The 22,865-nt window shown below is 44.5% G+C and overlaps 1 protein-coding gene across 1 annotated transcript in view; it reads right to left on the minus strand.

Moving 5' to 3' along the window:
• Window positions 1–10,021: 10,021 nt before the first annotated feature.
• Window positions 10,022–22,865, minus strand: part of LOC306829397 (GDNF family receptor alpha-4-like) — a gene marked incomplete at both ends in the record, with an annotated part of 14,334 nt that continues 1,490 nt past the window's right edge. The window contains 7 exons of the mRNA XM_079352440.1: window positions 10,022–10,165; window positions 10,900–11,300; window positions 13,816–13,950; window positions 14,398–14,507; window positions 15,110–15,455; window positions 17,148–17,228; window positions 17,372–17,647. Coding sequence (XP_079208566.1) covers window positions 10,022–10,165; window positions 10,900–11,300; window positions 13,816–13,950; window positions 14,398–14,507; window positions 15,110–15,455; window positions 17,148–17,228; window positions 17,372–17,647 — 1,493 coding nt within the window. The remainder of the gene's footprint in view (window positions 10,166–10,899; window positions 11,301–13,815; window positions 13,951–14,397; window positions 14,508–15,109; window positions 15,456–17,147; window positions 17,229–17,371; window positions 17,648–22,865) is intronic.

A 22,865-nucleotide genomic window follows, 5' to 3' on the forward strand; every position in this document is an offset into this window, starting at 1 on the left:
TTGTAAGCCCTGCTGGGACTCTTTCTTATTTGAATGTGACGTTTGCCTCCTCACTGTTATGCTAAACCAGCTGAGAGCTGCTTCACTGCAGGATTCCTGTTATTTACAGGGTTGTGGTAACAATCAGTCCAAGGATTTATAACTTTAGCAATAGAAGGACCTTAAATCTGATCATATGCGGTATGCCCTTTAATTCATGCAGTATACTGTTACAAACGCAGTGCGCCCAAAGAGCATCGAACATCTGCAGCAAATAGTTCAACCTTTACCCGAGCACAGGGCGACCATACGCAGCGTTTAGCTAAGACCTGGGAGAACTCGCCGCACAGGGCGACCATACGCAGCGTTTAGCTAAGACCTGGGACAACTCGCCGCACAGGGCGACCATATGGAGCGTTTAGCTAAGACCTGGGAGAACTCGCCGCACAGGGCGACCATACGCAGCGTTTAGCTAAGACCTGGGACAACTCGCCGCACAGGGCGACCATACGCAGCGTTTAGCTAAGACCTGGGAGAACTCGCCGCACAGGGCGACCATACGCAGCGTTTAGCTAAGACCTGGGAGAACTCGCCGCACAGGGCGACCATACGCAGCGCTTAGCTAAGACCTGGGAGAACTCGCCGCACAGGGCGACCATACGCAGCGTTTAGCTAAGACCTGGGAGAACTCGCCGCACAGGGCGACCATACGCAGCGTTTAGCTAAGACCTGGGAGAACTCGCCGCACAGGGCGACCATACGCAGCGTTTAGCTAAGACCTGGGAGAACTAGCTGCTAAAGAGGATGCTGTGGAGGAAGTGGTTGTACTGGTGAGTGTCACGTTGTAAAGTTCCACTACTGGCCGGGCGGGAGAACTACATGGTTTTCACTCAGAGACCTGCCGTGTAGACGGTCTGTAGTTTGAATCCGGAGTGGGGTCGTTTCGATGCGTTTCTGTCACAGTGTCTCGGGGTAAACGGGGTCTTAGTCTGCTTGAAGTTGTCAAAGTTTGTATTACAATGAACTCTGCCTTTCTCAGACAGCTCCTCCCTCCACACTCAGCGACGGAGTGAACTCCACATGACGTCTGCTTTGTTACAGCAGCACGCTTTGGGTTGATCTCACCTCACTGCCACAGAAAGAGGAACTGGTAATAATTATGATTTTAAAGCACTGAAATAATAATAAGACTCATTCAAATCACTTGAAAACTATATGAGAATTTGACTATATTCACCTGAAGAGAATACGCAGAGGTCCGCATGGTCCTGAAATACCAGACCCTCTTCCCTGCCAGGCTGCAAGTAATTAATAAAGACGTCACCAATATCTACGATACCATCGAGGAGGCGACTTGTCAAGCAGCGGGTACGCCATCAATATCATCAAACCTCCGGAGATGTTGATGAAGCAGGTACTGGGACTTAGGCCAGCGGGAAAAGGAGTGTTCAACACTGGGCAAGAATCAAGTTACATGGAGTCAAAGCTCCAAGGCGAGAGATCTTCACCATCACCTTCTGTTGGTCAATTAATATCCACCCACATTTTGTAAAATAAAAATTTGAATTAGGCCTAAAGCAAAATTATCTCTTGAATTTACCTCTTTATAAATCTTAAACAAACTGAAAATCACAAGAATATGAAATATACATAATGAGCCACAAAAGTCTCATTTTAATCAAACACAAATAATCTATTGTTGACATGACGTTCTGATGTCACTCTGTATTTCAGCTCCAGCAGAAATAACTCAAGATGACCCTTAGATAAGATAATTGGTAACCCTTCTGCTTCATCAAATCTTTCTATCAAGCTGGACAATAATCTTTATTGAAATAAAATGTGTTTTCCACCAATTGCTATGGTAGGCTACTGGAGGATGCTAACGGAGCTACTGATAATGTACCATTATCAAAGTGTCTGTGAAATAATGGGCGTATCTCTTTGGATACTCAGGATTTGTAAAGATACCAACAAAAAAGGGACAAAAAAACTTTAAATATGATTTTCTGGGGTTGGCCATGAGAAAAAGATAGATAGATAGATACTTTATTGATCCCGAGGGAAATTCAAGACGGTGTCTTTATTAACTACTCAAGATATTTCAAAAGATATTTTGATTAGGATATTATTTTAACCCTTTATAGGGCGAGTGACTACTTTGGGTAATTTCCGCAAACATTACATATGGCCACCCTTTTGCACCTCAGTAAGGTTGAGAAGCTTGTGATCCTCACTCAGCCAATCAGAAGAGATCCCCCTACATCACTGATACTGCTATTGTGGCATTTGAAGCAAGCATGGTAACTTTCTCCATGTTTATTACACTCTATGTCTCTCGGCTGGCTTGGGAACGCCTCGAGGTCCCACCGGAAGAGCTGGAGGAGGTGTCTGGGGTGAGGGAAGTCTGGGTGTCTCTGCTTAGACTCCTGCCCCCGCGACCCGGCCCGGATAAGAGGCAGAAAATGGATGGATGGACAATTCATGAAAAATGTTTCAACAGAAATAAAGTTCTGTTATGTCCCTGATTAACACGATGAGGATGAATTTTTGATTTTCAAAGTATTTCAATGAGTGCCCTGTAAAGGATTAAAGCTTCATTTCTCATCTTTTCATTGACACCAAAGTCTCAATTTTGAGCATTGGGTCACTGTGACTCATTTTGCCAGATCAGGTCACATATGTAGATCTAACATTTGATCACATAGAATCTGATCTTTTCCAACCAGCTTTGGACCATCTTCATATATGTTCCTAAATGCAGACATAGAGATAGGAAGGTGGTTAGAGGCAGAAATCAGGGAGAGAGCGGTGAGAGACCTGCAGGAAAGGAGCCACAGGCCGGACTCAAACCCGGGCCGCCCGCGCGAGGACCACAGCCTCGCTACATGGGACGGCCACGCTGCCTCTGCGCCCCACAGACTGGATCGGGCCAATCTAAATAATCTTCATTCTAGCTGATCAGATAACGAGCGGGAAGCACAAACAGAAAGTCATCGGTGCAGTTACAATACAGATCGATCACAATGGGAGAAGGCACCTGATAGGCAGAGTCAGTAACTTTTCAAATGGCAAGTCAAAAGACGGAATACTTGTTTTATGTTTGTCACTGGCTGGACGGATGTGTAGATGTGGCTTCTGTGTTTCTTGGATCTTGAAATATTTTCCATGATCTAAATCACAGCGATCGCAGCTTTTGTTGTGGTGGGTCGTGTGCTGCTCAGTGAGATGCTGTTACATGAGTTAGAGGTGCTTTGGTGTTTCGTTTACTGTGGTTGGTGTTGATGATATCTTTACACACAGTTGGAGTGTAATGTTACACAGTGAAGCTCTTGTCTCTGAAAATAAATGGATAACCTTCAATCATTATGTGACATCCGATGGACATCATGGAAAATATTACATTAAGAAACTTTATGGCCCAGTAGTGCCCCGATGTTGTGAGAGTTAGAGATGGTCGGCCTAATGGCGTCTGATCATCATTTATATAATTTAAATCCTCTGAAACACATTGAGGAAGATCCCTCATTTCCAACTGTGTTCAAGATGCAGACGCAACAATAAATAACACACTTCAAAAAAGTACAGTAAAAAAAAGTAAAAATTCAAAATGGTAGAAACAAAAACAGCTAAAATCCATCCAATCAGAAAAGAAGACTTTGTGTTATTCGTGGGTTGATTCTGTGATGTCTCTGAAGCAGATGTGGTGGTAATAACTGGTGTGTATTAACTAAAAGCAGACAGTCCTGACTCTGTGTGGATTCTAGGAACCTGCAGGGGGAGCCATGAAAAGGTGGAGGACACTTCTTTAAAACGGCTTCATCAATAAATACATTTGCTGGACTCTTCTAATTGTAACAGCCGGCAGGTCAGTTTTCTGTTGTTTCCCATATCTGTCTCCAGAAATGAATCTGAGCACAGAGTGATACATCCAGAGGCTTTAAAGTGGTGCTGGCTGCCCGATCATCAATACCTTCCCCATAATCAAGAACAACAAGGAAAACTACCTCAATCTTTCCCTTTTTTAGTAAAAGAACTGAAGCGAAATTCAGTTTTAAAAAGAAAGCTGAGTTGCTGTCTTAGTTTAGGTAAGAGATTTTCAATGTGTGTTTGAAAGGTTTTAGATCTAACAAGATAATTTCCCTCGGGATCAATAAAGTATCTATCTATCTATCATAATGTTTCTCTCTTTCAATTGATTTGAACACTGCTAAAGTCAGTATGCTTTGAATTTATAGTTGTCCTCTGTGTTTCATGTCTTTATTTCTGCCTCTATGTTTCCCTTATTGTATATGTTGTATATATATATGTGTGTGTTATTGAGAGATAAACGCAGTGATCCTAATCAGGACGCATGTGAGTACAAACTGTTTGTGTGACGCTCAGCAGAATGTGAACTTTGGACTTCTCAGGCTCATTTGTGTAATTTAGTAACTTGGGTGTGTTGAATTCAACGTGAACACTGTATAGTTTATGGAGTTATAATGACAGAATCAGGACTCATGTGGATCTTAATCAGGCTCTTAGTTTCTCTGTTGCTCTTTTCTATCATAATTAAATATTTAATCAGAACTTGTTTTTAAATTCAGACATGAAGTTTTCAAACAACTTTATAGAAACCTTGACTGTAACTTTGACTTTATATATAGAGTTATTTTATAATGATGACAGCCGACACGACATCTTTACATCCTCATTATGTTATTTCACAAACAAAATCCAAAACAAGGGATAGCCCTGCCAGAGGAGAACCAAAGGGACCATGTCCCACGTTGTGCTGATAATGTGGACAGACCTGTCACTTTGGTCATAAAGGGACCGATGACTTGCAACAACATCTCCGGGATCCCGTACTCCCAAAGTAAAGTGAAAGCATTCACTACTCATCAACATCCCTCGTCCAGCTCAGCAGTTCTCCACTCCTGCTGAAAACAGCCTGTGCAACTCCCTGCTTTACCTTCCTGAGTCGCCTAGCAGATTGCCAGAACATCCTTTGGGTCAACAGAACTTCTCAAAGCCTCTCTGAACTCCTACCACACCCAGAGACCTCTAAGCATGCAGAGCAAGCCACGCCCCCTCTAGTTGAACCCTTGTGGTGCTCTATTATTGGAGTTCTGTGCTCGTCATGGATTGGCCATAAAAAACACAATGTACCTCGAGATGTTCATAAGCGTACCTGCTACCAGAACACCGTAGACCAACGATTGCTGACTCAGTTTGTAGTTGTGTCATCAGATCCGTTTGGATGAAGAAGAGCAGAGCAGTCAAAGTGTCACCACCTGGTGGTGAGCTGGATCAGGCGGAGGGGGAAATAGTTGGACAGACCTCGTAACCTTAAACTATATCTTAAGGAGTAAAACTCAAGTTTATTTATTTTATTTTATACATCCTACATCCTTTTGATGTTTGTGTGTTCACTTTAAATCCAGTTTCATCTCTTTAGTTTGATTGAAAGGTTTTTTATTTATTACTTAAAATGAACATTTCTGGTTTAGTTTAGAATCCTGCTTGAGGTTCTGAGATGGTTCTGAGCACTCTGTTTTCCTGTCAGAGTTTCATTCTAAAGGTTCTGGTCTAAAGGGAGGTTCCTGAAGGATGGTTCTGATCTAAACGGTGGTTCTGGTCTACAGGGAGGTTCGGGTCTGGGCTTGTTATTATTGTTGTTGCATAATATTCATCAGGGGCTGAAATGGGGTTTACAGGGGATTGGGTCTTTCTGATAAGAGCCGGTGTTCTGAACGGGTCACTGTTGCTTTGAGGTTAATGAGCAACAATTAGATAATCAATGACCCTGGATTATGTTGACCTGGTCCGAGATGCTTCCACAGGTTTATGGTTAATCACACAGATAGGTGACATATTTCCTGCTGAAGGCAGCGAGGCAGCACTAATCAGGGGACGGGGAACTGGATCGAGGTGGTTCGGCTCTTGTTAGTGTTGGGAGCTTTTTATCTCTCACATTAAATTATTTATTATTAATTTGTTCTCTTCAACAAGAACAATTTATATAATGATATCAATACTGAATCATTAAATATTAAATGGTCATAATTTGTTCTTATTCTGTTATTACTTCTTACTGTGTGTTTGTCCTGTGTGTCTTTACTGTTTCCTGGTTTATTCTGTAGTTCTTATCTTTGGCTCCCTCAGCGTTGTTTGTGTGTTCAAACATCAAACTTCTTCCTTTTTTCTTTGAATAAATTCTTTAGTTTATGACAATAAAAAAAAGACGTCAGGAATCTGAAGTCCTTTGGGTTGGTTGGATGAAGTTAACTCCGCCCCTTTTATGTGAACATGCTGTCTGAAACTCGAGGTTGATCAGTCAGTTTGATGGCCAGCAGTTAGGGTGAGTGAAGCCAGATCACCTAAAGAGACTCGGGTCTGTGGAACTAGCTTCTTAGTCCTGACCTCTGATAACCCTAACCCTAACCCTAACCCTAATCAGGACAATAATAAAACAAACATGGAGGATTCTTCTATCTTAGTTTCCCTGTATGAAGTCAGGTGAAAGTCAGGACACTAGGACGGGCTCCACAGTGTGAAACTATGTGACGTTGTGTGCACATATTCCTTTGACTGCTGTCGCCACTGATACAGAAAGTCAACATTAAACACACAGAAGACAGGAACAACCACGCTTTACATTTCTCCCCATCGTGTCCATCAGCCTGAAAGAGGCGCGGTACTTTGACTATGTTGAATGATGATATATGGTGTCACATGTAAACATGAAGTCTGGCCAGTGTAGAGAAATGCTGTGGATTAAAGGATCAAATTGAGATGAGTTGCTTTGAGAACATCAGTATTAAAAAACAGCTGCATGAACCACGAAGAAAGCATTCCTTCATTATGAGGAAATCAGGCCCGTCAGTCCAGCTCTGGTTGGTGAACAGGATCCATGGACGACCAGACAGCATGATTCAGATACTCCAGGAATGGTGAAAAAGTAAGCCATGCTCCAGTTTTATGATCAAGGTCAAAGGTCAATCTCTCAAAGGGGAACAAGGCTACAACATGTTCACAGTTGGAACCTGTGGAGCTGACTGATGGAGCATCTTAAAATGTGAAGCTTTTAGAAATCATTCCAGACTGTGGACTCAGCAGTTTGTTGACAGTAGAGAAACTTACCCTGAACCTTCATCGGGTCTTTGTTAATTTCACATCATGTATATTTTGAAGGTCACACAATGCTGCAGGATGATCCTTCAGACAAATGTGTTGTAATTTATAAGGCAGATTTCAGTTTTTTTTCTTGAATAGAACCAGCTCATTAAACTTCACTGCTCTCCATGTTCTCTTGAACACACAGAAACCCGAATCCAGGACTCTGTATGAAAGATGCTGATTGTGGATTCAAGTTGAACTGAATAATTCCTAAAACATCAGAAAGGATCAGAATGACACAGCTAACCATTCTGCCTGAGGTGTCTTCAGAGTCCTGTTCACTGAGCTCCACATTAAATACAGGAAGGCTTTAAAGATTGATTAATTGATTCTCTCTGATGCAATGTGAGTGGATTTAGCTCAGTGGACTCTTTGATCCATCTTTCTGATAACCATCTTAATATCTGGAACACACAGGACCTCAGAGTTTAGACTTCAGACCTGGGGCTTTGACTACGAAGCTTGTTCCACAGACCAGGGTCTCTCTGGGTGATCTGGCTTCACTAAGCCTGACATCAGAGATCCTGCTTATCAGTCCTATGAAGCTGGTTATCAACCTGATTGGTCAACCCAGAGTTACAGAGAGCGCGTTCACATAAAGGGGCGGAGTTATCTTCATTTAGCCAATCACAATCATCACTGAGTCAGCCATCAGCAGATCATCATATCTACAAACTGATCAAAAGATATTAATAATATAAATAAGTTTAAGACAAACAGGCTCAAAGACTAAAGTGACAGAAACATCAGAGAGTATTAAACTGCAGTTTATTATATTTGTTCCAACATTAGTTCATTTAGAAGTGACTGTAATAACTCCTGTTTCTTCTCTGAACTGAACGTGTTGATCTGACTCTTTTATTTAGTGAGTAAAACTGTTTGAGAAGTTCAGCTGCAGCTCTGACCATCACAAGAGCGGCATGGAGACATTAAACATTCATATGAAAATATCATTCAAATTTAAAATTTTACATCTTCAACTAAAATGTTCCGGCACTTTTCCAGTCTCTGTTGAAGGATATCAGTGAAAATTAATCATTAACTTAACAGATTATAATGTGAAATCATGATGGACACAGGAAGTGTCCTTTCCATCAGATCCAAGAGCTCCACGATCTAAAGATCTGATTGGTCAGTGGGCGGAGCTTTAACCTGCTCCGGAGCATCATCAGTTACTGTGGTGATATACCTGGGTAAAACATGAACGACGCTTGTTGGACTGAAAACCCTGGGTTAACCCTGAAACTACCTGGCTTACTCCAAATCTTGCGTCGTATTCCAGACCCCTGGTTTAGGGTTAGGGTCTAAGGATAGGTAAGGGTTAGGGTTAGGGTCTAAGGATAGGTAAGGGTTAGGGTTAGGGTCTAAGGATAGGTAAGGGTTAGGGTTAGGGTCTAAGGATAGGTAAGGGTTAGGGTCTAAGGATAGGTAAGGGTTAGGGTCTAAGGATAGGTAAGGGTTAGGGTTAGGGTCTAAGGATAGGTAAGGGTTAGGGTCTAAGGATAGGTAAGGGTTAGGGTTAGGGTCTAAGGATAGGTAAGGGTTAGGGTTAGGGTCTAAGGATAGGTAAGGGTTAGGGTTAGGGTCTAAGGATAGGTACACACCAGCTACACACCTGACCACAAGTCATTTTGATGCCCATCGTCTTCATCGAAACTAAAACCTTTCACCTGATTCAAGCCAAAACGTGAAATCAGCTGTCAGAGAACGTGTTTCCTCTTATTCATGCAGAAGGGCCACTAGGTGTCAACATAGGCTCAAGTCTTCAGAGCATACATCAGGAAGCAGACGTGTGTGAAGATTTATTTTTGTGCCGTTATTAGAGGGATAGGACAGTCAACAGAGGCAGAAACCAGGGAGAGAGAGAGTGGGGATTTACATGCGGGAAAGGAGCTGCAGGCTGTAGTTGAACCTGAGCCGCCCGCGTCGAGGACCATAGCCTCCATACATGGGACCGGCGCACTTACCAATGTGCCACCAGTTCCCCCAAAGTCAAGGTTTTTCTGTCCTTGTGAGAAGATTTGACTAAAACGCTCTCAGAGCAAAGTTCATCTTTAAAAAACAGATGAAGCTTCCTGTAAACATGATGGACGTTTATCCACATCTCCTCTGCTCCCGTTCAGAACAGAAAACACAGAATCGTTCACACTGTCTCTCACATCCCGCCACTGGACTGGTGCTGGTCCAGTCCAAAGTCCAGTCCACAAATCCAGAGCCTCGTGAAGCAACAATCATGAACGATTAAAAATATGACACTCACAAACTAACTACAGCAGCTAGACTTATTGATCCCCCTGACACAAAACCAGGTACCAGGTACCAGGGTCTGTGATTCATGATCAGCTACCTGTAGCATTGACTAAGGAAAGGGGAGGTTTTGACAAAGAGCAGCCATCTTGATGGTGGGGACTCTTATCAGTTCAAGGGTCATCAGATGTCCTCTGGTAGACCTGCAGGGTTAGGGGTTAGGGCTTTGCAGGACTTTAATCTACATCAGTCTGGTTGAGTGCAGCTCTCCTGTGTCTCCTTTATTCCCGGAGAGCTCAAAGATTTTGGTCATCTTGAACCCAAAGCTGACAGAATCAGTTCAACCATTTCCTCTCCACATGATTTAAAATCAGAGCATTACTTTGATCTCACACATACACACACATACACACACACACACACACATACACACACATATATGTGTTCATATATATGTGTGTGTATGTGTGTGTGTGTGTATGTATATATGTGGACACATTGTATTTTTTTTCATTGTAACAAATACAGTGTTAAGTGTTAAGAGCCAGGTAAGACCTTTTCCCTCTGAACAGCACCAGTCCTCCCATCTGCTTAGTGCTAGGAGGCTCCTCTGCACGCAGCCCTGCAGCCTTCAGAGTCCGATGTCTAACAGATGAAGGAGCAACAACAGAAGGCTGACGACCGCTTGGAGCTTTAGGCTGAAGGGTGAGGCAGCGTTTGGGAGGCTGTCGGAGGACGGGCTGGACTGGCCCATGAGCAGTTTGTTTCCCAGAGCCTAGTAGAAGACACACATATTATTTTATGGACACTTTCAGGTTACCAACATCTCTGACAGCTGCACAACAATCTTTACCTTTCTGTAAAGGCTGGAAGAACCATCATGAAAACTCAAGAGTGTATAAAGTGTGAACGCAGAAAGACGTGAATCATGGTCACTTTAATATTTCAAATGTTGAAGTTTAAGGAAGACCGCTGAACGATGTGCAGCACACACACACACACACACACACACACACACACACACACACACACACACACACACACACACACACACACACACACACACACACACACACACACACACACACACACACACACACACACACACACACACACACGGTAGAGTTATCTATATGAACAGGAAGATTTAAATTGAAAGTTCAGCAGTAATGTTTGGAGTTATCATTTGGCAGAGCGAGGTTTGAGACCCACATGGATCAAAGTCACGGCCTATGGGCCCTTATAACCCTAACTGAACATTAGTTATTGATCATACAGAGGAGCGCTGGTCAAGCTGCAGCACTAAAATCATTCAGTGTGTTTGTAACAACACGTGAGTTTTGTCTGATCTCTGAATTGTGCGTAAATAGGCGAGATAACGATGATAATGATGACTGATCAATAAAATTAAAGACGCATGAACGTGTGTCTGTAAATCAGGCGTGTGTGTAGTATGTACACAGCGGACGCACATGTACTTGTCACACGTATGTGCGTGTGTGCACACACCTGTGTTGGCATTAGTGTGTCCAGAAAGTTCCTCATGGTTTTTGTTGTTTCTTGTGGAGATGTGGTGATCCTGTTCTCTCTCCTGCTGTGACCCGAGCTCGATCCACTGGATTTACTGATTCTACTGGGTGTACTGGGTGCACTGGATGAATTGGGTGTACTGGATGAACTGGTTGTACTGGATGCATTGGGTGTACTGGATGAACTGGTTGTACTGGGTGTACTGGGTGCACTGGTTGAACTGGTTGTACTGGATGAATTGGGTGCACTGGTTGAACTGGTTGTACTGGGTGTACTGGGTGCACTGGTTGAACTGGTTGTACTGGATGAATTGGGTGTACTGAGCAAGCTGATGGACGGCTGCTGGTTTGATCCACTTTCAAATGTAATGAGGGCATTCCCTGAAAAATGAGGAAAACAGATGTTAGCACCAGAGAGACAGAGAGAGAGAGAGAGAGAGAGAGAGAGAGAGAGAGAGAGAGAGATCGAGTGAACCCTAACCCAGAGGGAGAGAGAGAGAGAGAGATTGAGAGAGAGAGAGACAGAGACAGAGAGAGAGAGAGAGAGAGAGAGAGAGAGAGAGAGAGAGATCGAGTGAACCCTAACCCAGAGGGAGAGAGAGAGAGAGAGAGACAGAGAGAGAGAGAGAGAGAGAGAGAGAGAGACAGAGAGAGAGAGACAGAGACAGACAGAGACAGACAGAGAGAGAGACAGAGAGAGACAGAGACAGACAGAGAGAGAGAGACAGAGAGAGACAGAGAGAGAGAGAGAGAGACAGACAGACAGAGACAGACAGAGAGAGAGACAGAGAGAGACAGAGAAGATGTTCAGTATTCTCTTCAAGTATCTAAAGTGCAGCTGGTTCATCGACCTCATTAACTCACATTTCAGCAGCTCCTCCCTCTGTATCAGCACACACACACGTTCACTGATAAATAACTATAATCAGTAATAAGCATGAAATATTCACACTGTGAAGCAGGTCATCAAACAAACAATTGCAAGCAACCATGCTAAACCACACCTGTGTAGCATCATGTTGGCTCACCTTTAATCCATGCTACTGTTTCCATATCAGTAACGATATGAATGTCTCTTGAGGCTAATCAGACACACCTGGTGCCTACTCTGTCTCATGGGACACACCTGGTGCTTACTCTGTCTCATGGGACACACCTGGTGCTTACTCTGTCTCATGGGACACACCTGGTGCCTACTCTGTCTCATGGGACACACCTGGTGCTTACTCTGTCTCATGGGACACACCTGGTGCCTACTCTGTCTCATGGGCCACACCTGGTGCTTACTCTGTCTCATGGGACACACCTGGTGCCTACTCTGTCTCATGGGACACACCTGGTGCTTACTCTGTCTCATGGGACACACCTGGGCCAGATTAGCCTAATCAGAAAACTTCACTCAGGACATTTCTGTGGACTGTTGGTCAAAAGCCACTTACTGGTGTTACTCAAGGAGACGCGTGTTACTCACAGAGACAGGTGTTACTCAGGGAGACAGGTGTTACTCACAGAGACAGGTGTTACTCACAGAGACAGGTGTTACTTACAGAGACAGGTGTTACACAGGGAGACAGGTGTTACTCAGGGAGACAGGTGTTACTCAGGGAGACAGGTGTTATTCAGGGAGACAGGTGTTACTCACAGAGACAGGTGTTACTCACAGAGACAGGTGTTACTTACAGAGACAGGTGTTACTCACAGAGACAGGTGTTACTCACAGAGACAGGTGTTACTCACAGAGACAGGTGTTACTTACAGAGACAGGTGTTACTTACAGAGACAGGTGTTACTCACAGAGACAGGTGTTACTCACAGAAACAGGTGTTACTCAGGGAGACAGGTGTTACTCACAGAGACAGGTGTTACTCAGGGAGACAGGTGTTACTTACAGAGACAGGTGTTACTCACAGAGACAGGTGTTACTCAGGGAGACAGGTGTTACTCACAGAAACAGGTGTTACTCAGGGAGACAGGTGTTACTCAAGGAGACACGTGTTACTCACAGGGACAGATGTTACCCACAGAGACAGGTGTTACTTACAGAGACAGGTGTTACTCACAGAGACAGGTGTTACTCAGGGAGACAGGTGTTACTTACAGAGACAGGTGTTACTCACAGAGACAGGTGTTACTCAGGGAGACAGGTGTTACTCACAGAAACAGGTGTTACTCAGGGAGACAGGTGTTACTCAAGGAGACACGTGTTACTCACAGGGACAGATGTTACCCACAGAGACAGGTGTTACTTACAGAGACAGGTGTTACTCACAGAGACAGGTGTTACTCAAGGAGACAGGTGTTACTCAGGGAGACAGGTGTTACTCACAGAAACAGGTGTTACTCAGGGAGACAGGTGTTACTCAAGGAGACACGTGTTACTCACAGGGACAGATGTTACTCACAGAGACAGGTGTTACTTACAGAGACAGGTGTTACTCACAGAGACAGGTGTTACTCAAGGAGACAGGTGTTACTCAGGGAGACAGGTGTTACTCAGGGAGACAGGTGTTACTCAGGGAGACAGGTGTTACTCAAAGAGACAGGTGTTACTCAAGGAGACAGGTGTTACTCAGGGAGACAGGTGTTACTCAAGGAGACAGGTGTTACTCCCAGAGACAGGTGTTACTCACAGAGACAGGTGTTACTCAAGGAGACAGGTGTTACTCCCAGAGACAGGTGTTACTCAAGGAGACAGGTGTTACTCAGGGAGACAGGTGTTACTCAGGGAGACAGGTGTTACTCAAGGAGACAGGTGTTACTCCCAGAGATAGGTGTTACTCAAAGAGACAGGTGTTACTCACAGAGATAGGTGTTACTCGCAGAGATAGGCGTTACTCAAAGAGACAGGTGTTACTCAAGGAGACAGGTGTTACTCAGGGAGACAGGTGTTACTTACGGAGACAGGTGTTGTCAGTAAATTGTCCCATGAACGTATCACACTCGTCTTTGCGGCTTCCGCTCGCGGAGCAGGAGCACCATGGCGCCACCCTGGATGTGGAGTTGTCAACGTAGTTTGGAGTGATTGTACTTCCTGCAGAGAAACCACAGCAGGCCTCAATCAGCATTAAAGATTCATTCAGATTAGAGCATTCTTACTGCTTTGTGATGTGAAACACTAATGGATGATGCATTAATGCTGGGCTCATGTTAATGTAGGATCATGTTCAGATCAGCTGTGATTATGTTCTTGTTGGAGGTTGAAGTGCTTTCATCAAAAAAAGACAAAGGAAAAAATTGTGCTGAGGACTTCATTAGAGCTCCTCTCTCCTCCACATAGTTGTGATCCTTCTTTAATGACTTTAACACTTAAGATCCTCTGTAAAGAGCCTCAATATTTTCTCTTAATCTTATACTTTTTTCTTGTACTTTAACTGTTCTGAATTTAAAAATCCAGCCCCTTGCTATCTTTCACACTTTGTTTTTGTTAATATACATTCTCTGATCCCACTGTGTGTGTTACCTTCAGGTGTGTACATACCTATGAGCCCCGTGTAGGCGAGGAGACAGGCTCCATAGTTTCCTTGTTTGCAGCCGTCGGCAGCTGTTTCAGACGGTTCACAGTCGTACTGAAACTGAGCCAGACGAGACCTAGAGAAAAAGCAGATTTTAAAGTAGCTCATTCCTTCTGTTCTCTGATATCACTCTTTAAGTAAGAGTTTCTCCCTGACACATTGAGATATATTTCTGCATGTGGAGAGGACCGGAAGCATTGGACTGTAATGTAAAAATGATGATATTTCATCCCTCAGACCTGGGATCATTAGGAACGACCTCAGAGTCTAAAGGAGCTTTAGGGTTAGGGTTAGGGATAACTCTGATCCATCTGGGCTCAGTAATTCATGTGTCATTCCAACAGGCTCTCTTGGTCTTCTAACCAGACGTGGTGGGAAGCTTTAGGGCAACGCAGCGGTTGATCTTGACTGGATGGATCCAAAGGACATAATAATACATTTTATTTATATTAATGAGCAACTCAGGAGCATGGTATGTGAGCTGAGTTTACACAAAGACACTCAGATAACCTGGGAGGGATGCAGATATGGTTTTGTTCAGAAAACTGGGGGTCTTTAACCACAAACCTGGACATTATAACATTATGTTAGCGTGTGCATAAGAGACAAAACCTACACGAGCAGTAACTTTAATATATGTTGAGAATAGAAGGAAGGCTCCTAAAGGAACTGTCTTACCTGCACACATAGTCAGCATTGCAGATCTTCATCTGTGTGATGCAGTTTGGTTTGTCTCTGCTTTCATAAGAGCAGCTGGGTACAATCGTCTGCCTGCGACGCTCTGCGCACGCCGTGTCTTTACACGGGCAGAAGAGCAGTTTGTGTGTGTAATGGGCAGGGATGCGGTCAAAGAACCTTCGCAAAGCTTTGTTGCATTTAGGCCGATTGCACAACCCCGACTTGCTGGTTGGTTTGATGCAAGCGGAGACGTACTCTGTACGGAGCTTTTGACACAAGTCATCCACATTGCAGGCCTTTGCTGCATCCAGGCAGCGATTCCCTGTTGTGACGCCAACATTCGATTCTGTAGGAGGAAGTAAGGGTCGAAAAAGCAAGACATTAGTTAACGGGTTAGGAGCAGATATTAGTGACACATTAGTGAACAGATATTAGTGACACATTAGTGAACAGATATTAGTGACACATTAGTGAACAGATATTAGTGACACATTAGTGAACAGATATTAGTGACACATTAGTGAACAGATATTAGTGACACATTAGTGACAAAGAGTGAAGATAAATTACATATTAAGCCCTCTTTCCACCAAGCGGTTCAGTTCGGTTCGTCTCAGTTCGGCACACATTTTGTGGCGTTTCCATAGGCTAAAGGTGGGAAAGATCCCCAAATAACTGATTACCTTTCTACTTTTTGGGACCCTTCCGTTGGGGGGCCAAGAATATTGATCCGACCCAAAAAGGTGGAGCTAAACACTGCAGTCTGTTGAAATAATCGTCACTTCCAGTATGACAGCAGCAAACACAACCTCGCCGTGTTTAAACAGTCGATTGTTTATTGCTCTGCATTTCACCTCGCCGCTCACAGCCTTCTCTGAAACAAAGCTGGATGGGCGGCTGTGGCTCAGTTAGAGAGTCGTCGCCCCTCAATCGGAAGGTTGAGGATTCGATCCCCAGCTCCTGCGAGCAACATGTCCGATGTGTCCTTGGGCAAGACACTTAACCCCAAATTGCTCCCCCTGCTGCGTCTGGGGCGTATGAATGTGGCGTGAATGTATGGATGTATATGTACTGGATGGGCCACATATCCAGCCCATCAGTGTGAATGGGTGTGAATGGGTAGGTGTGATCTGCGGTGTAAAAGCGCTTTGAGTAGTCGGAAGACTAGAAAAGCGCTATACAAGCTCAAGTCCATTACCAAGTCCATGAGTTCTTGTAATAAAGAGTCACATGACAGTGACAGAGGAGATGACCTGCTGGATGTCTTCTTCGTTGGTTTTGTTTGTGTCACGTTTTCCTCCTTTGTTGAATTTATTAGCGGGTTAGCTCTCTTTATAAGATTTTGGATGTTCGTGTCTTTCCTTGTGATATTGACCTTCTCGTGTTTTTCCCTCTCGTCAGCTCCCGATCCCAGCCTCACCTGCAACTCCATCTACTCGTCGTCTGTTCGTCTAAATCTGGCTTCACGTTGGAATCGGGATTCAGGAATCACATTTATTGTCATGTTGATATTATTGTGGCACATTTATCCTGTCACTAGTTTGTATTCATTAAATTTATTGTTGATTGATACTTATTTGGCTCTGAGTCGTGCGTCTGGGTCCAAACCTATTCTGAGTCGTAACACATAGGTTTATATAGTTAGGTTCACTCCGATGTTCCAACCCATTACAGAGAAAGACACAGAAATCATCTTAAAAAAAAACAATGCCCCAAATGACTTCAATGTTGATTGCACAGGGATTACTTCACTAATTACAGACATGGATGATTCTCACTGGATTAAAATCACAGAAGTCCTTCTCAGTTATTACAATTTACCAGAAGTTATACTAATAACCGGTGAAGACGTCTTAAGTCCAGACAAAAGATCCTTCTCAACATTTGTTACAATAATCCTTAAAGCTGGAGTTCTGTTTCAATGAAAGTGCCAACTTGTGTAAGTGTGTTTGAGGGCCTCTGCTGGAACTGGTCTAGTATTTTTGGCAGGACAAAAACTTTTCAGAGGGTAAAATCTAATTAAGGTCAGTGGACTTACCAGCTGCTAAAGAGGCCAAGCGGATGTAGTCGTACTCCCTGTGTACTGTCTCATAGGGATAACTCTCCACCAGGTTAAGTCCTGAAAATAAAACATGTCCCAGTCCATGAGTCTGCATATTAACAGAACTATCTTTATTAGTTTGAACAAGCTTTGGGATTTGGACTATGTGTCTCCGTAAAACAAAAATGGGACTGATGGATATCATGAAAATAAAAACTGACCGTGCATGATGGACTGATGAAGGCTCCAGTAGATGCTGAGGCAGTTCTTCTCTTTCTTCATGCCTCGTTTGCACTGGCAGCCATGTAAGGGGCTGGACAGCAAGGCTGAAACTGCATTAGCACACTGACTCCTGGCACCAGGACCCAGCTTCATGCTGCCATTGCCCGCTACACACTGCCGCAAAGTCCGCAGACGTGGACTGCAAATCTCATCACCTGAGCATGAGTCTCCGGCCACCAAGCAGTCTATCCCGGCATGGATCACCTCTGACAGAGCTGTGAGAGATCCAATAAGAACAGAGCAGAGACGGATGAGGGGACGAATCATGTTCGATGAGAACACATCTATTGTGACTTGATTTCACTGAAACTAAAAAGAAAAGAAACCTAAGCCACAGTGAGGGGCTGCTACCGGGATATTCGTAGTTGACACGTCGTCCTTCGGCTGCTTCATGTTGTAAATCAAACATCTGTGGACTTGTTTTAGATGTATTTATTTACCACCACCAATAAAGCCTCTGTTTACACTTCCTTTACTAACTTGTTGAAACGAACAAAAGAAAGGTTCATTTATTAGCCTCTAAACGGCGGTCAAAAACTGTGTGCTTCTCCCCGGTAAGCAGCACACCCGAGGAACAATCACCTCTTCTTCTACTTCTCCCCTTTCCTGCTGTCCAATACGCCACCTACTGTGGCAATCAGGAAATGACCTGAACACACAAAATGGCTCTAACAACATGAAAGACACTTTGTGTGATTGACAGTTTGCAACAGTCTATGATTGATAAAGTTCCACTCAGTCTCAAAATAAACCATCAGTAGAAATGGATCGTACTAGTGCATGATATAAAGCTACAGAAAAAGACAAGAAGAAGTCTTTGGGTTATTTTAACATGAACAATTACTTAAGTAGTTTGTATGTCTTTGTAACAGTCCACTATTAAATACATCAAAATGTTTGTATGACTAAATTGTCTGTAGAAGTCACATTGATAATGAGCTGCTAATATTCATCATTATCTCTGTTCTGATGACTGGATCTCAAATATGCTGATATTCACAGACCCACTCCCCCCACACCAGTGAACATCCAGGGAAAGGACTGTGAGATAGTGGACTCTTATAAGTACCTGGGTGTTCACCTGATCAATAAACTGGACTGATAACACACAGGCTCTCTACAAGAAGGGTCAGAGCAGACTGCACCTACTGAGGAGACTCAGGTCTTTCGGAGTGCAGGTAGACCTTCTGAAGACTTTTTATGAGTGCTACTCAGTGGTGGCATCAGCCATCTTTTAAGGAGTGGTCTGCTGGAGCAGCAGCACCACGGCTGCAGACAGGAACAGACTGAACAAACTGGTGAAGAAGGCCAGCTCTGTCCTGGGCTGCCCCCTGGACCCTGTGTAGGTCCTGGGCTGCCCCCTGGACCCTGTTGAGATCCTGGGCTGCCCCCTGGACCCTGTGTAGGTCCTGGGCTGCCCCCTGGACCCTGTTGAGATCCTGGGCTGCCCCCTGGACCCTGTGTAGGTCCTGGGCTGCCCCCTGGACCCTGTGTAGGTCCTGGGCTGCCCCCTGGACCCTGTGTAGGTCCTGGGCTGTCCCCTTGACCCTGCGGAGGTGGTTGGAGACAGGAGGATGATGATGAAGAAGCTCTCATCCCTGATGGAGAAGGTCTCCCACCTCCTGCATGGTCCTGTAACAGCACTGGGCAGCTCCTTCAGACACGGCGGGGGGCGGAGCCTGTCACTGAAGGAGCTGCCCAGAGATACAGCAGGTCCTTCAGTGACAGGCTCCACCCCCCGCCATGTCTGAAGGAGAGATACCGCAGGTCCTTCAGTGACAGGCTCCGCCCCCCACCCTGTCTGAAGGAGAGATACCGCAGGTCCTTCAGTGACAGGCTCCGCCCCCCGCCATGTCTGAAGGAAAGATACCGCAGCTCCTTCAGTGACAGGCTCCACCCCCCGCCATGTCTGAAGGAGAGATACCGCAGGTCCTTCAGTGACAGGCTCCGCCCCCCGCCATGTCTGAAGGAGAGATACCGCAGGTCCTTCAGTGACAGGCTCCGCCCCCCACCCTGTCTGAAGGAGAGATACCGCAGGTCCTTCAGTGACAGGCTCCGCCCCCCGCCGTGTCTGAAGGAGAGATACTGCAGGTCCTTCCTTCCTGCTGCAGTCAGACTGTTTAACCAATCAGCTCCCAGTAGATCAGAAAACACACTAAACTGGAAAATTTGCTCCTCCTTCTTCTTCTTCTGCAATAATAATCTTATGATCTTTTTTTTTTTTTTAAATTTGATTGCATTGCAATATTTATTTATGGGACAATTTGTGCGATAACATTCCCTCCTTATGTTTCCTGTGTTCATACTACTAGTGATCATACTGTTAACACAGATTTACATCTTTAAATTACTTTTAAAACATGTTTGCACTGTGATTTTCTTCTGCTATCCTGCTTTGCTGCTGTAACACTGTAAATAAAGGATTAGCTTAGCTTAGCTTTGTTTTGATCACATTAACTGGTGTTAGACGCCATGCTATGGACCATTTTTGCAGATAATCCAAATAGTCCAGTAATCGAGGAATCCTGACTTTGGTTCATCCCTGACTATTCAGGGACATTTCTTTGGTTTTATTTGTCCTGTCACATTAACCCTCTAAGGGCCTGATTTACTAAATGTGTGTGTGTATTCAAACATGTGCAAACTTGATACCAGCAGCAAAAACTGTGCTATCTGATGTACTAACAGCGTGCAGAGAGGACTGAGTCTGTCATCTGAGCTAAACAACACGTACTGTTCCTTTAGTACGTTTGTCTTAATGAATATTTAATATGAGGTGTTTCTGTCTCAGAGTGTCAAACACTGGGAGGAGAAAATGTAAAGAAGGTAAGTTAGTACACACAGTGTGATTTAGCAGGTAAAGACTGCTGTGTCTGAATTTAACAGCTTTGAAAAGAACGTGCTAATCAGTGTTACACACAAGAGGCTGCAGTTAGGAGGAGACATAGGCTCAATAAAAGAAGGCGTAAAGATCGCTTTTGTCCCCCCCACTTAACAATCAATCAATCAATCAATCTTTATTTGTATAGCGTCAATTTATAACAGGTGTTATCTCGAGGCACTTTACAAAAGCAGGTAAAGGACCTTACTGTTTGTCTGTTAAATAAATGGCATGTATTTTTGATTTTGAAGAAGAGCTATTGTTCTGCTTCCAGAAAGAGTGCAGAAAATAAGTATATATAAATAGTTGTTTTGTTTGTAGCCAGTTCAGCCATCAGGGTTCGTTTCACGCAGCATGTTGCTGTAGCTCCACAGGACACATTTGACTTTCTGTCAACACAGTTTAATCCAGTAAACAAGTCTGGATCAGAGATCAGAGCGCCTCTTTCACATCAAGAGTTATCCATGCCCTCAAACACTATTCAGAACACGTTGGCTAAATGTCCCCAAAACAGACGTGGACACAAAGAGACATCAAACCAACTCCAACGCCCTGGAAGGCCAGATGGTCAGTTGTAATTGACAGCAGATATCCCTTCCTGTGTGTGTGTGTCACATTGTGCTGCCATAGACTCCATACATCACGAATACAAATGATTGATTTGACATTTCCAATGAGCCTGTTTCAATGAACCAGTGGGCTTAGCCAATTAACCATGTCAGTAATCAATGTGTTCAGTCACCAGCTGATTGGCTCATCAGTTACCCTCACGCTCTGATTTAATGTTTTTATGGAGTTGAATGTGTTCATGTTTGATTATGTTGTTTTAATTCTTGAAAGGCACCTATAAATAAAATGTATTATTATTATTATTAATGTGTCAAAGTGAAAGGTGCTTTAATGTTTGTCTGTATTCTGTGAGCCTTCAGTCCAGTGAGGCAGGCAGCAGATGTGTTGGTGCACTGTGTATCACCAGCAGATCCTACACCTGGTGGGGCGGTCGGGTTTATTGGGCTTGCTACGACATTACGTTTTAGTGTGAGCATGGATGGCCCATTGGATCTGGCAGCTCTGTTGGACATGCTGCAGGTGCCAGCTGACAGTGAGACCCTTCAGAGGAACTCAAGAGACATCGCCGAAACTGTCAAGGTAAAAATCTCCCCTTACATTACATGTTTGAACAAAGAAACAAAAAACGTCTACTGAAAAAGCCTAACCCTAACCCTATCATCCTGAACACCCACTATCAGCCGGGACATCCAGTATCAACCAGGACACCCACTATCAGCTGGGACATCCAGTATCATCCTGAACACCCACTATCAGCCGGGACATCCAGTATCAACCAGGACACCCACTATCAGCCGGGACATCCAGTATCAACCAGGACACCCACTATCAGCTGGGACATCCAGTATCAACCAGGACACCCACTATCAGCTGGGACATCCAGTATCATCCTGAACACCCACTATCAGCCGGGACATCCAGTATCAACCAGGACACCCACTATCATCCTGAACATCCAGTATCAACCAGGACACCCACTATCATCCTGAACATCCAGTATCAACCAGGACACCCACTATCAGCTGGGACATCCAGTATCAACCAGGACACCCACTATCAGCTGGGACATCCAGTATCAACCAGGACACCCACTATCAGCTGGGACATCCAGTATCATCCTGAACACCCACTATCAGCTGGGACATCCAGTATCAACCAGGACACCCACTATCAGCTGGGACATCCAGTATCATCCTGAACACCCACTATCATCCTGAACATCCAGTATCAACCAGGACACCCACTATCAGCTGGGACATCCAGTATCAACCAGGACACCCACTATCATCCTGAACATCCAGTATCAACCAGGACACCCACTATCAGCTGGGACATCCAGTATCAACCAGGACACCCACTATCAGCTGGGACATCCAGTATCAACCAGGACACCCACTATCAGCTGGGACATCCAGTATCATCCTGAACACCCACTATCATCCTGAACATCCAGTATCAACCAGGACACCCACTATCAGCTGGGACATCCAGTATCAACCAGGACACCCACTATCATCCTGAACATCCAGTATCAACCAGGACACCCACTATCAGCTGGGACATCCAGTATCAACCAGGACACCCACTTTCAGCTGGGACATCCAGTATCAACCAGGACACCCACTATCAGCTGGGACATCCTGTATCAACCAGGACACCCACTATCAGCTGGGACATCCACTATCAACCAGGACACCCACTATCAGCTGGGACATCCAGTATCAACCAGGACACCCACTATCATCCTGAACATCCAGTATCAACCAGGACACCCACTATCAGCTGGGACATCCAGTATCATCCTGAACACCCACTATCAGCTGGGACATCCAGTATCAACCAGGACACCCACTATCAGCTGGGACATCCAGTATCAACCAGGACACCCACTATCAGCTGGGACATCCAGTATCATCCTGAACACCCACTATCAGCTGGGACATCCAGTATCAACCAGGACACCCACTATCAGCTGGGACATC

The sequence above is a fragment of the Symphodus melops genome (assembly GCF_947650265.1).
Source record: "Symphodus melops genome assembly, chromosome: 9".
In the NCBI taxonomy this organism is placed as follows: Eukaryota; Metazoa; Chordata; class Actinopteri; order Labriformes; family Labridae; genus Symphodus; species Symphodus melops.